This window comes from Podarcis raffonei, chromosome 7, assembly GCF_027172205.1.
Source record: "Podarcis raffonei isolate rPodRaf1 chromosome 7, rPodRaf1.pri, whole genome shotgun sequence".
Classification (NCBI taxonomy): Eukaryota; Metazoa; Chordata; class Lepidosauria; order Squamata; family Lacertidae; genus Podarcis; species Podarcis raffonei.
The window spans coordinates 60,191,506-60,211,655 of NC_070608.1; the positions used below are offsets into that span (position 1 = coordinate 60,191,506).

The window sequence follows — 20,150 nt, forward strand, 5'->3', positions numbered from 1 at the left end:
CTTTCCAAACTGTTCACATTGGTAACACACTTTTTAGACGTGCATCATTTCGCGACACAGTAATTCAGTTTTACTAGCAAACTGGAGGTTGAACTAATCCCTTTCCAGCCCCGGGAAGAGCATGAGGAACATTCGCACGACACACCTGCACACAGCAACCAACACACTAACTTGTCACGACAAACAGTTTGGAAAGCTCTGGCTTAAGGCATCCACAGGTAAAATAACCTTGCTGCAACATATCCAGCATAAGCAGAGTGCATTGTATAGCTTCAGGCAGAGATGACCCCCAACACTTTGGTGCTAGAGGCAGACAATCCACATGGTTCCTCTCCTACAGTAACACAATCCTGCAGCAGGTCAAGATTCAGAGGGTTTCCACTTACCTATGCCATACCATCCAACTTTTTCTGATCGAAAACCAGGACACGCATCTTCAGGGAAGTGTTCCCAGGCATGTCACATGACTCACGCAGCACTCTCGACACCCCAAAAGCATTTCTTTTACAGGGCGCAATCTTCTGCTTTGTCAAAAAACACGTTTTGGGGAGCTGCATGAGATTGCAGTCCAGAAAAAACACAAAAAACGAGAGCACGGCATGAGAACATGTGATATTGTGGCACCCAAAATGGCTGCCATGATCTCAAGCAAAAAAAACAGGATGTCCCATTTTTTCTGGGTCTCTTGGCAGGTGTGCTATGCCCACTGGAGTCCTGGTCAGGCAAGCCATGCATGAGTAGGCCAGACCAGGCCCTCCTGCACCATATACACTGGCCTGAAGCAGGGGAGGGTTTCATAAGCCACAGCCCCATTGTCTCAACTGTACCACTGGGCAGTGTTGGAGGGGCGCACTGAGAAAATTTCTAACTTCTTCAGCACATACTGCTGTTATGTGCATGTATTTGGTCACAAAAAAAGACACAGATAACCTGATTTGTTTGGGGGTGTTGTTTTTCTTCAGATATAAGCCAATTCCTTTAAATGTCATTTATGCAATCACCACCACCCCTGGCATTTCAAAGTCCAGGAAGGAATCGCAACCCACAATGCCAAAATCTTACTTGTGAGTAATTTCTTGGCAGTCAGTACTAGTTACATGTCAGCGTTTTCCATTTGAAAGCTTCTGTTAAGACACAGGGGCGCTTCAAAACATAACATTTTTCCCACATAGAAAAAGAACTTCTGGTAGGAAGATGTATGAAATATATATATAGCCCCGATCATTTTTCACTATATGAACACACTGAGTGGGTATGTGCAGATGCTTTGAGAAGATGAATGCATGACCCCACTATGCTGTCATGTGCAGATCTACCAAGAGGCATGTGGAAATGACTGATGCTATAATGTGGATTATAAATCAGTACCTGTGCAAGCAGTGTTGGAAGCAAGTACTGAAAGAACTACAGGATCAGCAATCACACTAAAAAGGTAAAGGTAAAGGACCCCTGGACGGTTAAATCCAGTCAAAGGCAACTATGGGGTTGCGGCGCTCATCTTGCTTTCAGGCCGAGGGAGCCAGCATTTGTCCACAGACAGCTTTCTCGGTCGTGTGGCTAGCATGACTAAACCGCTTCTGGCACAACGGAACACCATGACAGAAACCAGAGCGCACAGAAACACCATTTACCTTTCTGCCGCAGCGGTATATATTTATCTACTTGCACTGGCGTACTTTTGAACTGCTAGGTTGGCAGTAGCTGGGACAGAGCAACAGGAGCTCACCCCGTTGCACAGATTCAAACCACCAACCTTCTGATCGGCAAGCCCAAGAGGCTCAGTGGTTTAGACCACAGCGCCCCCTGCATCCCAATCACACTAACATGGGGCTAATGGCAACAGGTGATTTTACAGCACTGGTGCAGCTATGGCTGGACATGAGGGCCAAAGGCGAGCAATCCACATAGCTCAACCCCTCCCCAAAAGTGACCACCCTGAAAGGGGCAGATTAGCAGTAGCAAACTGACACCCAGCCCACTTTATTTACTGTGTTTATATCCTACCTTTTTTCTCTAAGTAGTTTAAGATGGCACACATTAATCCCCACAATAACACTGTGAAATAGGTTAGGATGAGAGGTAGTGACTCACCCATATTATATAAACAACAACAACAACAACAACAACAACAACAACAACAACAACAACAACAACAACAACAACACAAGGATTTGAGTTTCTTCACGTCTGTGCCCATGGTGGGTTGTGGATTCTCTCTTATAAAACATAACAAAGGTGTCTTCCTTTTATAATTCAGTGTCAGGGAACTGCCATCGGAACGAGAGGAGGAGGAGAGGCTCCACGACGATGCTGGAGAGGGGCCAAGTAGGGAGAGAGGCAGGTCTCCTGTTGGGGAAGAAATTCAGCGCGACATCAGGGATGGAGGGGGGCCAATGGGGGAAGCGGAGAGCAGGCTCAGAGACTCTTCACTGGACACCAGCGGAGAGAGCACAGGTCCTCCGCTACCCACGCCCACCCTGCGCAGAAGGCTTCCGCGCAGGGAGGCTAGGAGGAGACTGGGCGTCAAACAACTTTTATGTTGGAAAAGGTTGAAGAAATGCCCACTGTCAGATTCTGCCAGCGACTGAGCAGCCACGAAATGAGGGGCTGTCCAGCCAGGAAAGGTTTAACCAGGCCACCTACCCAGGAGTGGCGGCAACTTACGCACGAGCAACCCCATAACCATTAGATTCAGTATACAAATTAAATATATTTAAGCATTTCTCCTGATCTGCTTAATCTATTCCAGTCATAAACATAAGGTGGTCTCGTAGAGTTTTATCATTCTAGTTCTATAATTCTAGGAAAGTTCCTTGTAATTTGCAAAACTAGATTTGTTTTAATAAACAGACAACTACCGTAATTGTTGCCGGGCCGGGGGGAGGGGTTTGGGGAACTACTCAAACAGGTTTAACAAAGAAGCCTGCCAAACAAGAACAAGATCAAACACATTATTACCTGCTAAAAGGATGCCTGGACAACTTTTTGAGATGTGACTGTTGCATTTGAGGGAACTTTGTAGCTGCTGTGAACTGGTTAAGCAAATTGCATTGTGTTTCACCTGGTGTCCATTAATGCTGCAAAGGTGTTATTCCAAATAAATGGAAAATACTACTGCTCAGTTATTTTAAGAAAAGTTATGTTATGAGAAAGCCAGGAAGACTTGAGTTCAAATCCTCACTCTGCCATGAAGCTCACTGAGTGAGCATAGACCAGACATTGCTGTCTCTCAGCCTCACCTACCTTACAGGGTTGCTCTGGAAATAAAAATAAAGGGGAGGCAGCGTAAAAGCTGTCTTGAGTTCCTTGAAGGAGGAATATAAATGTAGTGAAACAAATAAAAGAAAAATGTTCTGTGGGGGGGGGGTGATGAATGGAAACTGTGGTCCCATTATTAAGAGCCAGCAAGGGCCTCTGCTTTCCTTACTAGTTTTTATATTATTTTATTTATATTTTCTCTTTGTAAGCCACTTTGAAGTGTTTGACAAAAGTGTATTAACTTTATGCAATAAAATAAATATTTCTAATATGGCTTTCAGGACAAGGTCCAACCTTTTCTTTTTTAAGATGGCTGAGGGAAGGCATGGTAATTTTATAAAATTGTGATAGGTGCAGTGAAATTTTCATACAGTCATAATACTAGAACTTAAAATCAATCAAGTGCAATTAGCTAGAAAAAAGGATTCCGAACAGAAAAGTAAATGTATTTCCTTGCACAATGCATAATTAAGTCACAGAACACATTAGAGAAAATGCAAACCCTTTTGCTTTAGGAGGCTTTTGCTCTAGAAGGCTTAGTTTGGTCAGAATCGTGTATACGCTTCCAGAGCTAATTCTTAAATACATTACTTCTAGTAAATGAGCAACCATAGCCACTAGAGGGCCATGAAAATTTGTGTCCCTGGCTTTTTAGACTCGTCTACCCATGTGCTATCTGAAACCAAAGGGGCTCATTGGTTGCCAGATATGAATTTTTTTTTCAGCTCTCCTACCCCACTAATTCTTAAAGAAATGGGAGTGCCTGATCACCTCATCTGTCTCCTGAGAAATCTATGTGGGACAAGAAGCTACAGTTAGAACTAGATATGGAAAAACTGATTGGTTCAAAATTGGGAAAGGAGTACGGCAAGGCTGTATATTGTCTCTCTGCTTATTTAACTTATATGCAGAATTCATCATGCGAAAGGCTGGGCTGCATGAATCCCAAGCTGGAATTAAGATCGCCGGAAGAAATATCAACAACCTCAGATATGCAGATGACACAACCTTGATGGCAGAAAGTGAGGAGGAATTAAAGAACCTTTTAATGAGGGTGAAAGTGGAGAGCGCAAAATATGGTCTGAAGCTCAACATCAAAAAAACGAAGATCATGGCCACTGGTCCCATCACCTCCTGGCAAATAGAAGGGGAAGAAATGGAGGCAGTGAGAGATTTTACTTTCTTGGGCTCCATGATCACTGCAGATGGTGACAGCAGTCACAAAATTATAAGACGCCTGCTTCTTGGGAGAAAAGCAATGACAAACCTAGACAGCATCTTAAAAAGCAGAGACATCACCTTGCCAACAAAGGTCCGTATAGTTAAAGCCATGGTTTTCCTAGTAGTGATGTATGGAAGTGAGAGCTGGACCATAGAATCATAGAATCATAGAATCATAGAGTTGGAAGAGACCACAAGGGCCATCAAGTCCAACCCCCTGCCAAGCAGGAAACACCATCAGAGCACTCCTGACATATGGTTGTCAAGCCTCTGCTTAAAGACCTCCAAAGAAGGAGACTCCACCACACTCCTTGGCAGCAAATTCCACTGTCAAACAGCTCTTACTGTCAGGAAGTTCTTCCTAATGTTTAGGTGGAATCTTCTTTCTTGTAGTTTGGATCCATTGCTCCGTGTCGGCTTCTCTGGAGCAGCAGAAAACAACCTTTCTCCCTCCTCTATGTGACATCCTTTTATATATTTGAACATGGCTATCATATCACCCCTTAACCTCCTCTTCTCCAGGCTAAACATGCCCAGCTCCCTTAGCCGTTCCTCATAAGGCATCGTTTCCAGGCCTTTGACCATTTTGGTTGCCCTCCTCTGGACACGTTCCAGTTTGTCAGTGTCCTTCTTGAACTGTGGTGCCCAGAACTGGACACAGTACTCCAGGTGAGGTCTAACCAGAGCAGAATACAGTGGCACTATTACTTCCCTTGATCTAGATGCTATACTCCTATTGATGCAGCCCAGAATTGCATTGGCTTTTTTAGCTGCCGCGTCACACTGTTGGCTCATGTCAAGTTTGTGGTCAACCAAGACTCCTAGATCCTTTTCACATGTACTGCTCTCAAGCCAGGTGTCACCCATCTTGTATTTGTGCCTCTCATTTTTTTTTGCCCAAGTGCAATACTTTACATTTCTCCCTGTTAAAATTCATCTTGTTTGTTTTGGCCCAGTTCTCTAATCTGTCAAGGTCGTTTTGAAGTGTGATCCTGTCCTCTGGGGTGTTAGCCACCCCTCCCAGTTTGGTGTCATCTGCAAATTTGATCAGGATGCCCTTGAGTCCATCATCCAAGTCGTTGATAAAGATGTTGAATAAGACCGGGCCCAAGACAGAACCCTGTGGCACCCCACTAGTCACTCTTCTCCAGGATGAAGAGGAACCGTTGATGAGCACCCTTTGGGTTCGGTCAGTCAGCCAGTTACAAATCCACTGAGTGGTAGCATAGTCAAGACCGCATTTTACCAGCTTCTTTACAAGAATATCATGGGGCACCTTGTCAAATGCCTTGCTGAAATCAAGGTAGGCTACATCCACTGCGTTCCCTTCATCTACCAGGGTTGTAATTCTGTCAAAAAACGAGATCAGGTTAGTCTGACATGACTTATTTTTCAGAAATCCATGCTGACTATTGGTGATCACAGCATTCCTTTCTAGGTGCTCACAGACTGTTTGCTTAATGATCTGCTCCAGAATCTTCCCTGGTATTGATGTCAGACTGACTGGGCGGTAATTATTTGGGTCCTCTCTTTCCCCCTTTTTGAAAATAGGGACAACATTTGCCCTCCTCCAGTCTGCCGGGACTTCGCCTGTTCTCCAGGAATTCTCAAAGATGACTGCCAGTGGTTCTGAGATCACATCTGCCAGTTCTTTTAATACTCTTGGATGCAGTTCATCTGGCCCTGGAGACTTGAATACATCTAAACTAGCCAAGTATTCTTGTACTATCTCCTTAGTTATTCTGGACTGTGTTTCCTCTGCTGAATCATTTGCTCCAAATTCTTCAGGTCGGGCATTGTTTTCTTTATCGGAGAAGACTGAGGGAAAGAAGGCATTGAGGAGTTCAGCCCTTTCTGTGTCCCCTGTTTGCATTTCACCATCTTCTCCTCTGAGTGACCCCACTGTTTCTTTGTTCTTCCTTTTGCTACAAACATACCCATAAAAGCCTTTTTTGTTGCTTTTAACCTCTCTAGCAAGCCTGAGTTCATTCTGTGCTTTAGCTTTTCTGACTTTGTGTCTACACGTGCTGGCTATTTGTTTGAATTCCTCTTTGGTGGTTTCCCCCCTTTTCCATTTTTTGTACACATACTTTTTTAATCTTAACTCAGTTAAAAGTTCTTTAGATAGCCACCCTGGCTTCTTTAGGTACCTTCCATGTTTCCGTCTCATTGGTATTGCCTGAAGTTGTGCTTTTACTATCTCCCTCTTAACAAACTCCCAGCCATCATGAACTCCCTTTCCTTTTAGTATTACTGTCCATGGGATCTCACCCAGCACTTCCCTAAGTTTTATGAAGTCGGCTTTCTTAAAGTCGAGAAATTGAGTCCTAGTATGCTTGGCTGCTCCTGATCACTCGCGCCTAATGATCCTTCCACCTCTACCCCACTAACCAGGTCATCAACATTGGTTAGGACCAGATCTAAAATGGCTGTTCCTCTTGTTGCTTCTCCCACTTTCTAGACAACGAAGTTGTCTGCAAGGCCAGTGAGGAATCTGTTTGACCTTATGCTCTTGGCTGAGTTTGACATCCAACAAATATCAGGGTAATTGAAGTCCCCCATTACTACTATCTCCCTTCCTTTTGCATGCTTGGCCATCTGTTCCAGGAAGGCATCATCTATGTCCTCCGTTTGGCTTGGGGATCTATAGTAAACTCCCACAATGAGGTCACTGTTATTCTTCTCTCCCTTAATTTTGACCCAAATGCTCTCACTTTGGCTTTGAGGTTCTAAATCTTGGATCTCTTCACAGGTATACACATCCCTGACATATAACACCACTCCTCCTCCTTTCTTGTCTGGTCTGTTTCTCTGAAATAGATTGTATCCCTCCATTATTACATTCCAATCGTGGGACTTATCCCACCAGGTTTCAGTGATGCCTATTATGTAATATTTAGTTTGCTGTACCAAGAGCTCAAGCTCATCTTGTTTATTTCCCATGCTTTGCGCATTAGTGTACAGACATTGAAGTCCATTAATCATTCCGTGTCTCTTATTTAAGGATTTTTTCCTCCCACCACTAGGTCTGCGTGCTGTTTGCTCCATTTGGTCTATGGCATTTGGATGATCATCTTCATCAATTGATAGACTCCTACCTTCAGGAGCACTGTCTCCCTCCCCCACATTAGTCAGTTTAAAGCCCTCCTGATGAGGTTTCTGAGATTTTTGGCAAAAACATTCCTCCCAACCATTGTGAGGTGCAGCCCATCGCTTGCCAGAAGTCCATCTTTAAGAAACTGCAGTCCGTGATCTAAGAATCCAAACCGTTCCTGTTTACACCATTTGCGAAGCCAGTTGTTCACTTCCACTATTTTTCCCTCTCTCCCTGGGCCACGTCGTTCAGCTGGGAGGACAGATGAGATGACAATTTGTGCATTTAATTGCTTCAATTTCCTGCCCAGAGCCTCATAGTCTCTTTTGATCTTCTGGAGGCTATTGCTTGCAGTGTCATTGGTTCCCACATGAACCAAGAGGAAGGGGTATTTGTCATAAAGAAAGCTGATCACCGAAGAATTGATACTTTTGCATTATGGTGCTGGAGGAGACTCTTGAGAGTCCCATGGACTGCAAGAAGATCAAACGTATCCATTCTTAAGGAAATCAGCCTTGAGTGCTCACTGGAAGGACAGATCGTGAAGCTGAGGCTCCAGTACTTTGACCACCTCATGAGAAGAGAAGACTCCCTGGAAAAGACCCTGATGTTGGGAAAGATTGAGGGCACAAGGAGAAGGGGACAACAGAGGACGAGATGGTTGGACAGTGTTCTCAAAGCCACTAATATGACAACACATACTTCCTGCATTCAGATGACTTTGGAAAGAATAGCATCCAAGTGTGAATCATCTCTACTATAGGCAAACTTGCGGACCTGTAACCAAGTTGTTTAGTCCTCACACAAACATACATTATTCTAGATACCTTTTAAGGATTTTATGCTAATAGTTGCTGCTCTTGTGAAACTCCATGCAATTCCTTTAACCTTTGCACTCTTGCTGGTAGGTATAATAGTAGGTTTCTTTTTCTCTCCCCACCTCCCCCAACAAATTCTTCAAGTATTACTGGCAACCTGCCAGGAGGATTCCCTTTGAACACATCTGTTGCACTGCTGAGACTTACATGCTCCAGGTGCTGCACTTTGATTGGCACCTGTGTTACAAAGCAATTCCTAACCATGTCTACTCAAAAACTAAGTTCTACTGAGTTCAATGGGGCTTACTCTCAGGATTAGGGCTGCCTCCTTAAATCACACCACTCTATCCATGAATGTGGTTGAGGATAGCAGAAGCAAATCAAACAAAGCCAGAAGAAAGAACCATGATATGCACTCAGGATTACAACCCCAGATAAAAAAGAAATGTGTTATGGTCTCTGTGCCCGCTTTCTATTTTTCTCGTGTTTCTGTATATGAGATTATAAGATTATTGAGCACATTGGACTTCTACACATCCTTCCTACAGGTTTGGGCACGAGTGGAAGGAGAGCAAGCTTCTCTCTGTGTATGAAAGTAATGGGGCTGGAGCAGGAGCAGTTCATTTCTGTTTACCCTCCTGTGGGACCCGCAGAGAGGTGAGGACGTCTCTTTCTCTCTCTTTATAGGGAGACAGCTCATTAACTAATGCATGATAAATAATTTGTGCACAGCAGGTTCATTAATTTAACATGGAACCATCAGCAGAATGTAATTACAGGGTCCCAAGGTCCTAGAGATGCGCTAGCAATTGCAGCCACCCATCCATTAGGCAAGTTAGGCCTCTGTCTATAGCAGAAACGCCACACGAAAGACAAAACCACCCCAATGACTTGTTTTGAGAGCTAGCAACAGGTTTCAGGATTAGCCAGGATGATTCCCACTCCCATGCCATGCAAGGTAAAGTCATCCCTGGCCTGTCAATGCCCCCTGGTATGAACACAAGCAGAAATGAATTTGACACCAATGAAGCCGTGAACATATGGGTGGGGTAGGGCGAGGTGTGAAATGCACTGGAAAAACCTCACTGTACTCTAAGGTGGTAGGTAATATGAACACACCCTGTGATACGAAGGAAACTTGGAACCCACAGCAACCAGGAGATGGCATAGAAGTCCTGGATTAGCTCGATTGAACTAGAATATCTAACAGCAGGTTTCTGTTCTCCCTAAGTGTATTTGCTTATAGCAATGGTTCTCAAAGGGTGTGGCACGCAACACTGGTGTGTCAGGAGAGGGTGGCAGATGTGCGGGAAGATTCAAGAACAATAAACTTTTAAACGTTTCAGTGTAACATAGCATAGCAGAGTATCGTTTTTCTTTTCTTTTATTTGCAGAATATGGATAGATACCTTTTCAAAATGAGAGCAAGAGCATCAAGTGATACTGCAAGGACACACCGCTCATTGACTTTGTATGCATACTTAAGAGGCTTGTTTATAATTATATTTAGGTAAAGATTCATGCTCTTATGTAGCTGCATTGTTTTACACTTTCTGGATGTCACATGACCATATTATAAATTAGTTGTGTTCTGTGTTATAAATCAAGCACTGCTGGGAGTTTCTTATTTTTGTTTTCCAATGTATTTCTTCTCAGTAAAAAAACTGGTGTTGCATGAGCACATTTTTATACTGAAAGTGTGGATCAGAGAAACAATTTGAGCACCACTGGGTTAATGAATAACAAGATCTATCCAGCTCTGGGTTAGAGAGGAAATGTTTGCTATATTTCAATACAAGCAGTGAATTGTATCTTCACTGAATTCTTTACTAAATTAGTATGGGATTTTTTTTTGCAAAAGGATTCATTACAATTCTATAATTGCTTACTGTGCCGTAAGTCCCACTGAGTTCAGTCTGCCTTGGTTCTACTGTGCATAGGATTACAGTCTTTTAAGTAGTTGCAGTGCTTTTTTCTGGGGGGACGCAGGGGGACACATACCCCTAAACATTTTGTGAATCTAAGTTTGGCCTCATTGAGGGGCAGTATTTCAATATGAGTAGGAAAATGAGAGTACTCCTAAACATTTTGTTTTAGAAAAAAAGCACTGAGTAGTTGTAAACAAGCCCAAGCATTAAGATGTCACTGTTGCTGTATTATAATACAAATAATCCCTCTAGTGTTCAGAGTCTATTAGTTCATAGCACAGACTTAACCAATATATTCTATAAGACCAACAAAGCAGGTATAACTAAACCTAAATCATGGATAGCTGCTCAAAACAGTTTGCCTATATCCAAGTAACAATAAATTAACAGATTGTTTTTGTTTTGGGGAATGGAAATGTGTTTTAGGGATGATCCATGAGATTAAAAAATCCATTGCCATTGGCTTTTGTAGTTGTGGATATATTTGCCCACAACCATGGCAGCTATCTATGGTATATTGCCAACTGCCAGGTGTGTGTATAGTCATTCAAACATACCTGACAGGATTTATGAAAAGTATTCTAACTGTCATCCAAACTGTTTGCACCAATAAAGGGCAAGTATGTTCCATGGACAAATGGTAGCAAATGCATTGTCCTGCTGAATTATGGGATTCCCTTCCCTTTCTGCATATTGATTCCATGTGGAGCCAAACAGCCCAGAAGAGCAGTGGGGAAAACTCCATTCACTAGAAGGGGATGCAAAAGTACCAAAGTCTGCTAATTAGAAGAGAAATTGAGACATACATGATCAGTTGACTGCTTTCCGTATCATATTGCACTGCCATTTGCATTCTTAAAACTGTTCTACAAGACCAAAATCTCTTTTTAAAACACTGACAATGGTATTCACTTGTTTGGGTTATCAGTGCAGAGACTGGGAAAAGGTGCTAAGCAGCGAAATTAGCCATTATACAATAATAAATATATTCACAACAGCAATAGGCCAGCCAACAATCTTAAATTTTGTTTATTATGCTACTCTAGATACAGATTTAACCTTCTTTGCTTAATGTTTACTTTTCCATTCCTTGAAATGAGAACTGCAGTAAGTGGTCTGAAAGCTTGCTACTTTCACAGTTGCGTCTTTGTGTAACACTGTACCCTTCTGAAAATATGCCAGGCAGTTTCTGTAGAACTTGCTATTTAAATGTACATTTCCCTTCGCCTTCTGAAGTCACTGGGTGAAATAGAGTTATTTCCTAGATTAGCAAAATCAGAGATTATATAAAGCTGTTCATTTCTAAACGGACACTAAAATATTTCTGTTTTGAAGACCCAAGTATTATATTGCTTCTGTATTTCTTATGTAAAGCTCTGTTTGCGGAATTTGCTTTATTGCAGTATATTTTGGAATAAATGAATAAAATAAACATAAAATTGCTGAAAACCAGAGTAAGAGCATCGTTTTAGTATCCAGTATGATTAATGTGTTGCAGAAAGTGGAAGCAAGGGCTTTTAGAGTAAGACCAAATCAATTTGACTTTTATTCACATTATGATTCTTTAAGATACACAAGTAAAGTACATCTAGATTTTGCTTTTCTGGCAAATATCCAAAAGGGGAATCTGCAAACATCCTCTGCCATGGAATGATGGGCAAGGTCCAGATTCAGAAGCACATGACTTCTGTTTACTGGATCATATCTTCCAGGGTGGAACTCCCAGGGGACAGAACATTTGGTGATATAATAGGGACTGGGACTTCCAGAGCCCAACTTTCTGTGGTGTCATCAATCAAACTCAAAGGAGCAATCCTGAAGGTATTTGGAAGGTATACTACCTATATATACTACTTGTGGGGTTACACTGTAAATCCTTTTGCAAATATGCTAGACCTTTGCTTGCAGACCCTGGACTCAGCTACTTTAGTCAAAAAAGCAGCGATTTGAATACATTATAAACATGCAACACCAGATGGTGCCAGAGAGCACAAAACCTTTCTAGAGTGTTTTTGCATAGGGTTTTTTTCTTTTCTTATTATGATTTAATTTCTGACTTATTTAAAGCATTTTTTCCCTGTATGTAGACCGCTGCGCCCCGTCCCGACTCACGTCATGCATGCCCCAGCAATCTCTCAACACTAAATTTCTCTTCAATTCTTGAAGTAATGTGTTGAGTTAACCTGTGAGAGGGGCTAGCACACTTCATGCCACCCACATGCCATTGTCTTTGCATTCAACCTCTAACTCACAGATCTTGTGAAGCTGGGGGCTTTCTGTACCTGCTACCCAATCATTTTAAACCCTGAAAACCCCCAAATCTCAAATGAGCACATGAGCCTCCCCACTCCCTCCACAAGTTTGAAAGTAGCAGAAAGACAACAGGGGATGATGTTAGTGCACTCAACTCCCATCCACCCCTCCTAGCATGTTAGCACACTATCGTGTCACCAGAAAAGGACTAGCAAGTGTGATGGAAGTTTAACTCAGGCTATAAATTTACTATACACACTTAAGCGCCAGTTACATTAATGGGGCTGACTTCTGAGTGAACATGTATAGGATTACGCTGTAATACAGATGTACTTTTTGTGGACCTTCAAATGAGGATTAAAAGTTGCAATAATAATAACAACACAAGGCCCTTTTTGCTGAAGGAAAAGGCCAAGCCCTTTTGGCATATGATCTGCACAGATAGATCCTAGTCAACGCAGGCTACATGCCTTTAAAACTGAAATGACATGGATGGAATTAACATGGGTTTTTAATAAGGTCAGAAAAAGCTGCCATGCCACAAAAATCTGATCTGTTTGCTTAATTCCAGTAGACTCAAGGAGTGTCAGGAATTCCAAGAGGAAAATATGTTGTGGTTTCACTAATGCAGGCCACCTCAAACCAAGGAAATATGGGGATCCATGAGTTTCCAGTATTCCTTATTTTATGTCAGGCTGGTTAAATTCACATGTACAGACTCCATATAGTATGCCGACTACAACTTGAATCTGGCCAGGTGTTTTGTATTTTTGCAACTCCAACTTACAGCTGGTATGCTATGCCTAGGAGTTGACATGTTGTGAAAATATCACTTCAGCATACACTGTCATTGAAAATAATGGATGTTCCTTCAATACAAGCCACATGTATAGGTCTCCTCAGTTGTTCACTGAGTGTTTTGCATCCACCAAGCTGACTAGGAGATTTATTTCCTAATCCCTTTATTTCAAGACAACAGAGTTGCCATCCTTTTAGCTGGCTCTACCTCAATACTTTTACCTATAGCGTAATATGCAAGGACTTCGCTGGGGAACCTATTTCCCTTGCTTATGTCCATGAAGGGGTGGGAGGGGAATCACCTGTTAAATTTCTTCTTGTCAGCTTACTTCCTCCAAGAAAGAAGATTGGTTCAAATGTTGCCCTTCCCAGTGAAGCTGCTGGGGAAAACCCTTCTGCTGCACATAGTAAGGGCATCACAGTCACATTGCGAAGTTCTAGCTGGCATGTTATTTCAGGATTCTTCCTTATGCAAAGTGTCCCTTTATCTCCTGTTATTCAAGCCTATGATCTAAGTCCATGACCCAACTTACAGCATTCCCATTTGGATTTCAGTGTTAAACTCCCAAGTGGAAAGAGTTCAGTCTGCTTTCCTCCAGGAGATACTGGGTTTACTATCTTGTGTGGGGAACACAGCTATTTATTTGGACGTGTGTATTCAGTCAGCTGAATTGTTGAGTTCATGTCCTGAAATGGTGGTTATATTTATGCTTTTCAGTAGCTGCAAAGCATATTCTTTCATACTCTCATACTCTTTCATTAGTCAATGGGAATAAGATATTTAGGCTGGGCTTCTCTCCTCAATTTTGCTGCAATTATAGGTCAAAGGAGGCCCAGTTTTTTTGTTGTTCAGCAATTAATCGTCTTACATCTGCACAGTAACAAACCCTGCATTTCATTACTGTTTAGCAACCCCCTAAACTATATAATCATCGTTCAAAGAATAGGAGAGCATTTATCCTTGCTTATTTTAATGTGCTACATTTGGCACTGTTAAGTGAGCAAGATTTCAGTTCTTGACAGGTTGTATTTGTGAGGAGCTGGAGTAGAACCTGTTGACCATGTTATGCTGTACTGTAGCCTGTGTAGTGAGAGAGGTTGATTCTCCCTCTACTCAGAACTCCCCTGGGAATAGGTCCTGATTTTGTATCATTCTGTTTAAGGGATGTTTCCTCCAGTGTTACTGAGAGGGTTGGAAAAACAATTTCTGACTTCAGTGCAGATTAGGAAAAGCTTTCTACTGGCTTCAGAGAGAGAGAGAGAAATGTGTGTTTGTATTTATCTGTTTTTAATTGTTTTAATGAGCTATATGTTTTCTTTCCATACCAAATTTTATTTGCCTGTGACCACAATAAACAATTCATTCATTCACATTTGCGTTGTGCTGACCAAGCATGTGAACTCCTTCTTGACACAACACCACCGTGTGGATGTTCATATGATTGTGCTGACTTGTCTGGTAAACCCAGTACAAAGAATAACTTAGGGAAATTAGAGAATAATCATTGACCTGACCAAAATTTTACCATAGTGGACTTTAAATATCCTCTTGATAGCAAAAAGAAAAATATTCTCACTTTGTTTCTTTTAGATGGAAAAGGATTTGATACCTTCCATAGAGTAGCCTGGATAGTTAAATATTTGGCAAGTTATAGGAGCCTTGAAAAATAAATAAAGCAGAATAAGGACAAAAGTAGAGGTTCACAGTGAGATTGGAGAAAACCTTGCCCTATGAACAGCAGGGAACAATGGCTGTGTTTGCCACAGATCCTGTATTTCCAGAAGAAATTAGCATCTTATCAACCACGCAACAAGAATACTGTTAATGGCAGTGGAAAACTGGATTTTTGTTAATGACTGTTAAAATGTATCGTGGGACTGTTAAACATATCATGCGATTCAATTACTTCCTTTTAAAAATAACAGGAAATAGCCTCAATTTTGCACATAAAAATAAAGAATATAAAAATACCCAGTTGAATAATAGCAAAGGGAACATGAATGAAGCTCGGATTGAAAGCCATGAACAGAATAGAAGCCAAAAAGCAGGAACCCAAATGAATACAGGGAGTGGGGATGCTATTTTAGCATAGGAAGCCTAGAGAACAACCTACCAGATATACCAGAAGATCTGCCTATCAATAAAAATACAGCAAAGTCCAATTAATTGAACAGAACCTTACTGGAGAACCCATGGAGCCGAGTAATGTTTCAAGAACTGCCTTCTGGAGCCAGCCATCATGTTGACATGGAGTCATTGCAATGCAATACCCCCAATACCCAACTCATACATTTGCCCCAGAAGGATGCCACCGTCAAGCTGCTGGGAGATCAAGAAGAATCAACAGTCATACTCTCCATTTCTAGAATGGACAAAGAGAAGGGAAGCAGAGTCCCACCAGTTTACCTGCTAAGCAACCAGCAACCTTTTGGTTGCTCCTCTCCTTAAACTGTCTCCATTTCACCTGGTCTTTAAACCTTTGTAACCAATGAATAGTGCACAAAATTGCTTTTTTCCTTCTCCCTCCCATCAGTTTTCCTTTTGTATTGTTGTCTAGATTTTGAACCTGAAGGCAGGGACTGACATATTACTTATCTCTGTAAACTGCTCTGAGTGCATTTTTCACTGAACAGGTGCAAAAATGCTTCATATAAATAAGAAATAAATCTAGTTTAATCCTTACAACAATCCTGTAATATTAGGATAAGAAAGAGTGGCTTGCCTAAGACAAGTTATTGGCAGAGCAAGATTTGAGTGGGGAATTCCTGATCTTATTCTGTTAGCCAGGATGAAACTAACATTCTTGTCTCAACAGTTTAGATGAAAATGAAAACTTCTCCACAATTCTGAAAATGTGTGACCCAAGAACTATATAACAAAAGTAAACAGCTAAACGGGAACATATATTTTTGCATTCTACAAGAAAATATAAATTTGGAAACTATTACCTTACATGCCATTACACTCCAGAGAAGTAATTTGTTGCCCCACTACAAACCTGATTTAAGACTAATGTACAGTATGCATTTACTTTGTTAGATGTTAGGGTATGATAATATTTTGCAAGGAGATTGCTTGGTCTGGAAAATGTTCCAAAATGTATTTAACTTGTGGAGATCCGCGATGTCCTGATTAGGGCTGCATGAACAACTTTCTGGATCTCTTCAACTCAATGGCAAATTTTCACTAACTTCAACTGAACCACAAGTTTTTACTGTGTTTGCAGACTGGCAATGCTATGTTAATGGGTGTAGCTGCTTCAAGAAAACTGTGGTAAAAGAGTAACTGATCCTCTAGAAGGCATCATGCCCAACATGCAGAGTTGAACTAACACACACACACACACACACATCTCATCACCACAAGTATGAAAGCAATGCCTCGCCATAATGGTATAAAGCTGATGGTTTGCAGAAGGAAACTTGCAGGCAGAAATGTTCAGGAGACAGAAGATTAAATCCACAGTATGAATGACAATATATAGGAAAAAGCCTAATATTTACCATTGTCCAGATGCATAGAGGGGAATCTCACCTTTCTCCTGTGCTTTGGCAGTTAATAGAGTTGCAAGCAGTCCAGGATTTCTTTTCACTAGTCAGCTTGCTTCTTCTTTCAGAAATGCAGCCATTTCTTCCATGCAGCAGATAAAGAAACCAATGACAGCTTCAGGTAACGTCTCAAAAAATCTCTTTCTGCAACTACATACCGGTAGTCCTTTTTTAACTCTTGTTTGCCTTCTATACTCCCTTTCACCCTAACTTATCACCCTTCTATATTTTCCAAAGGAGCTGCAGTTCAGAATCTGCATACCTCAGCAGTCTTAGGCAACCTATTACTGGGATTTCTTCGCCACATATATTTGGTTTGGGTAGTGAATAGTGCAATTGCTCCTCCAGCAACTGGCCTAGTCTGAAGAGGGGTTTTACAACTGTAACGGTCTGCTCACTGCAATTGATACAGGCAGTTTGTGTCAGAAGGCACCACCTCCTCCTCCTCCTCTTCCTACAAAAGGCAAATTCATTCTGCATTTCAGAAGTAGAGTGTTAGAAAGAGTCTGTCTCTTAAGGACTGCCACAGCTACTGTGTGTTGGGGTGTGGAATAAGGAAGCTCAACCTAAAAAGAAAGGAATCCTGAGTACTCACTGCATTTAATATATATCCAACAAATATTTAATATATGGGTACTCATAAGAACTGCACAGAAAAACAGAGTGGACCTGTAAAACATAGTTATCTCTGTTTTGAAATAAAAGAAACAAATCTGAAATATTCTTTGTCTGTAGTTTATAAATATAGCCAGACTTACAGAGGAATATTATTGTAGTCCATTCACAGGTGATTTGATACAAATAAATGTTTACATATTTTTTACAGGCAACTTTCCCAGAATTAAGAGCATAAAGCTTGCAGGAACTTTAACATAAAAGAAGCCAGCCACTTTTTGGTTTAATTCATATCATGATTTGCACACCATACAAATACATAATTACCGTAACTTCAAAATGCTATGAAGACTGATGCCATTGTATGAATCCAGCCTGGAAGAGAGGTTAGCATTTCCGATCCATCAAAGTCAATGAAATAAATACCATTCTAACGTTCTTAGATGCAACAGCAATCCATTATTTGATACCCTGGCTCGTCAATGAACCATTAGAACAAAGCAGTTCTCAAAGCTTAGGCATAATGGAAAACTGGTTAATTCCAAAGCAAAGGCTTCCAGATCTTCCCCTTACATGTGCAAGGGACAAGGGGGGAGTGTGCGAACACAAAGATTGTGCAGGCTCATTCTTATGTTTTGTAGCTATGACTGAACTAGACTTGTGTCTTATTATGTGAGACCAGCAACGTAACAATATATGAAGTCTCTGTATCGTGATTTTAAACTTTTGTTTCATCACAATACTCCTCAGTCTTTGAAGATGTGATAACATAATTATTAGCTTAGCTTTTTATTCCACAGTACCTAATCACTATCTACTGTCCTTGTTACTTTAGGCAGAGCTCCATTTACAGAGTTGCACGCTGGCATTCAAGATAACAGGAACCTCTATCTGGAATTGTTCAGTTTTAGATTTCAGTTTAGTTTTTTACATACCCATCTTGATGTGTATTTTGCCCTTTGGACTGGAAGGAGGAGATGGAGGTCAGTGGAATTTTCGCTAGTGTGTGCTTGATCCGTCAATAGTTAGAAGTAATATTTATTTTTAATTACATTTCTATAAACTTAGTGGATGTCAACGGAAACAAAACACATTTATTCCAACAATGAGAAATGTATCTGTTGTTCTCTGTAAGACATAATTCACCATGAATGGAAAGAATAACTGTTTCTAATAGCACAATCCTATTCGGAGGTGTGTAGTTCAGAGGGACTTAATCCTAGAAAGTAGGTATCAGAATACAGTGTGAATGGAGCCAAGTTTCATAAGTTTTATTATTTAAATAATAAATATTACAAAGAATTACTAACATGGCTTTTAACATGACCACTAGCCCACAGTACCTCTTACAGACTTCCTACAATTCTGCTGAGGATATTTCATGCATCTGTACATATTGTAGAATCTTCCATCTAATCTTACTTTTGAAGGCAGGGATATAGAAGACTGCATCATTTTGACACCTGTAAACAAAAACACATGTTCCCAAGATCAGACACACTCAGTGACATACATTGCACACAGGTGCATTGCCTTTCATTCACCCAATAACTTACCCATACAGTGGTACCTCGGGTTAAGTACTTAATTTGTTCCGGAGGTCCGTACTTAACCTGAAACTGTTCTTAACCTGAAGCACCACTTTAGCTAATGGGGCTTCCTGCTGCCGCCGCTCCACCGGAGCACGATTTCTGTACTCATCCTGAAGCAAAGTTCTTAACCTGAGGTACTATTTCTGGGTTAGCGGAGTCTGTAACCTGAAGCATATGTTACCTGAAGCGTATGTAAGCCGAGGTACCACTGTATACTATATCAATTCTACCCTGTTTCTCTCTTGTGCTCCCACCTCTCCTTGCGAGTCCACTTATTGTAGTCTTTTAATATTGAAACTGGAAGGTTTTCAGTGGAAATATGTTATTAATGTTATGAGTCACACTGGGGATTCTGGTAAATAAGCAGTATACAAATCTAAAAAGAAATACAATACATAATTGATTCCAATCCTGAACGCGGCTGCAGGAGCAGCATAGTATTTAATGTATTTTTAATATTTTGTTGGAAGGCACCCAGTGGCTGGGGAAAGCCAGCCAGATGGGCGGAGTATAAAGAATAAATTGTTGTTACTGTTGTTGGTAGATTTTACAGATCGGTGGCAATATGGACACGGGGTTTTCTCTCTATGCTTAGCGCGCCTGAGCTGGCAGAAGAACCAGAGCTCTCATTGGGCTGCACTCTGGTCCCTTTCCCCTTCGGTAGTTGAAAATGCGCTTTCGTCTTGCGGCCGCTTAAAAAAGAAAAAAACCATTCGGACGGGCCCCCCAACCACAGAAGCAAGCATGCTAGAGGACGCCACCATGGAAACTTCCGAACCGCCCCAGCCCCCAGTTGCACGCATGCGCCGTGGAGCTTTTCCCCTGCCAAACACAAAACCTCCCTTTCACCCAGTTCGCGGCGCGAGGCCTTTCCTTTCTGCCCGTCACTTTCTCAAAACCCCGCCTCACACGCCCGACGTCCCGAGCGCCGATTGGTCACAGATTTCCCGCTTCCTTCTTCCCCTTTGACAACCCGCCATTTTGAAACGTTGTTGATTTTTTTTTTTCCTGGGGAAGAGTGAGC

The 20,150-nt window shown here is 41.6% G+C and overlaps 1 protein-coding gene across 2 annotated transcripts in view; it reads right to left on the reverse strand.

Annotated features, from left to right (window-relative positions):
* RNF144B (ring finger protein 144B) overlaps positions 1-20,150 on the reverse strand; it is a 76,158-nt gene that overhangs the window by 55,852 nt on the left and 156 nt on the right. Inside the window, exons 2-3 of one of the 2 annotated variants that reach the window (XM_053396806.1) lie at positions 18,878-18,997; positions 16,906-17,001 (exon numbers count right to left, since the gene is read on the reverse strand). Coding sequence is in view for 1 of the 2 variants with exons in the window: in XM_053396803.1 (XP_053252778.1) it covers positions 16,875-16,890 (16 nt within the window). In the remaining variant the exon portion in view is untranslated. Of the gene's footprint in view, positions 1-16,874; positions 17,002-18,877; positions 18,998-20,150 lie in introns of both variants that reach the window. The other variant, XM_053396803.1, reaches the window with a different exon arrangement.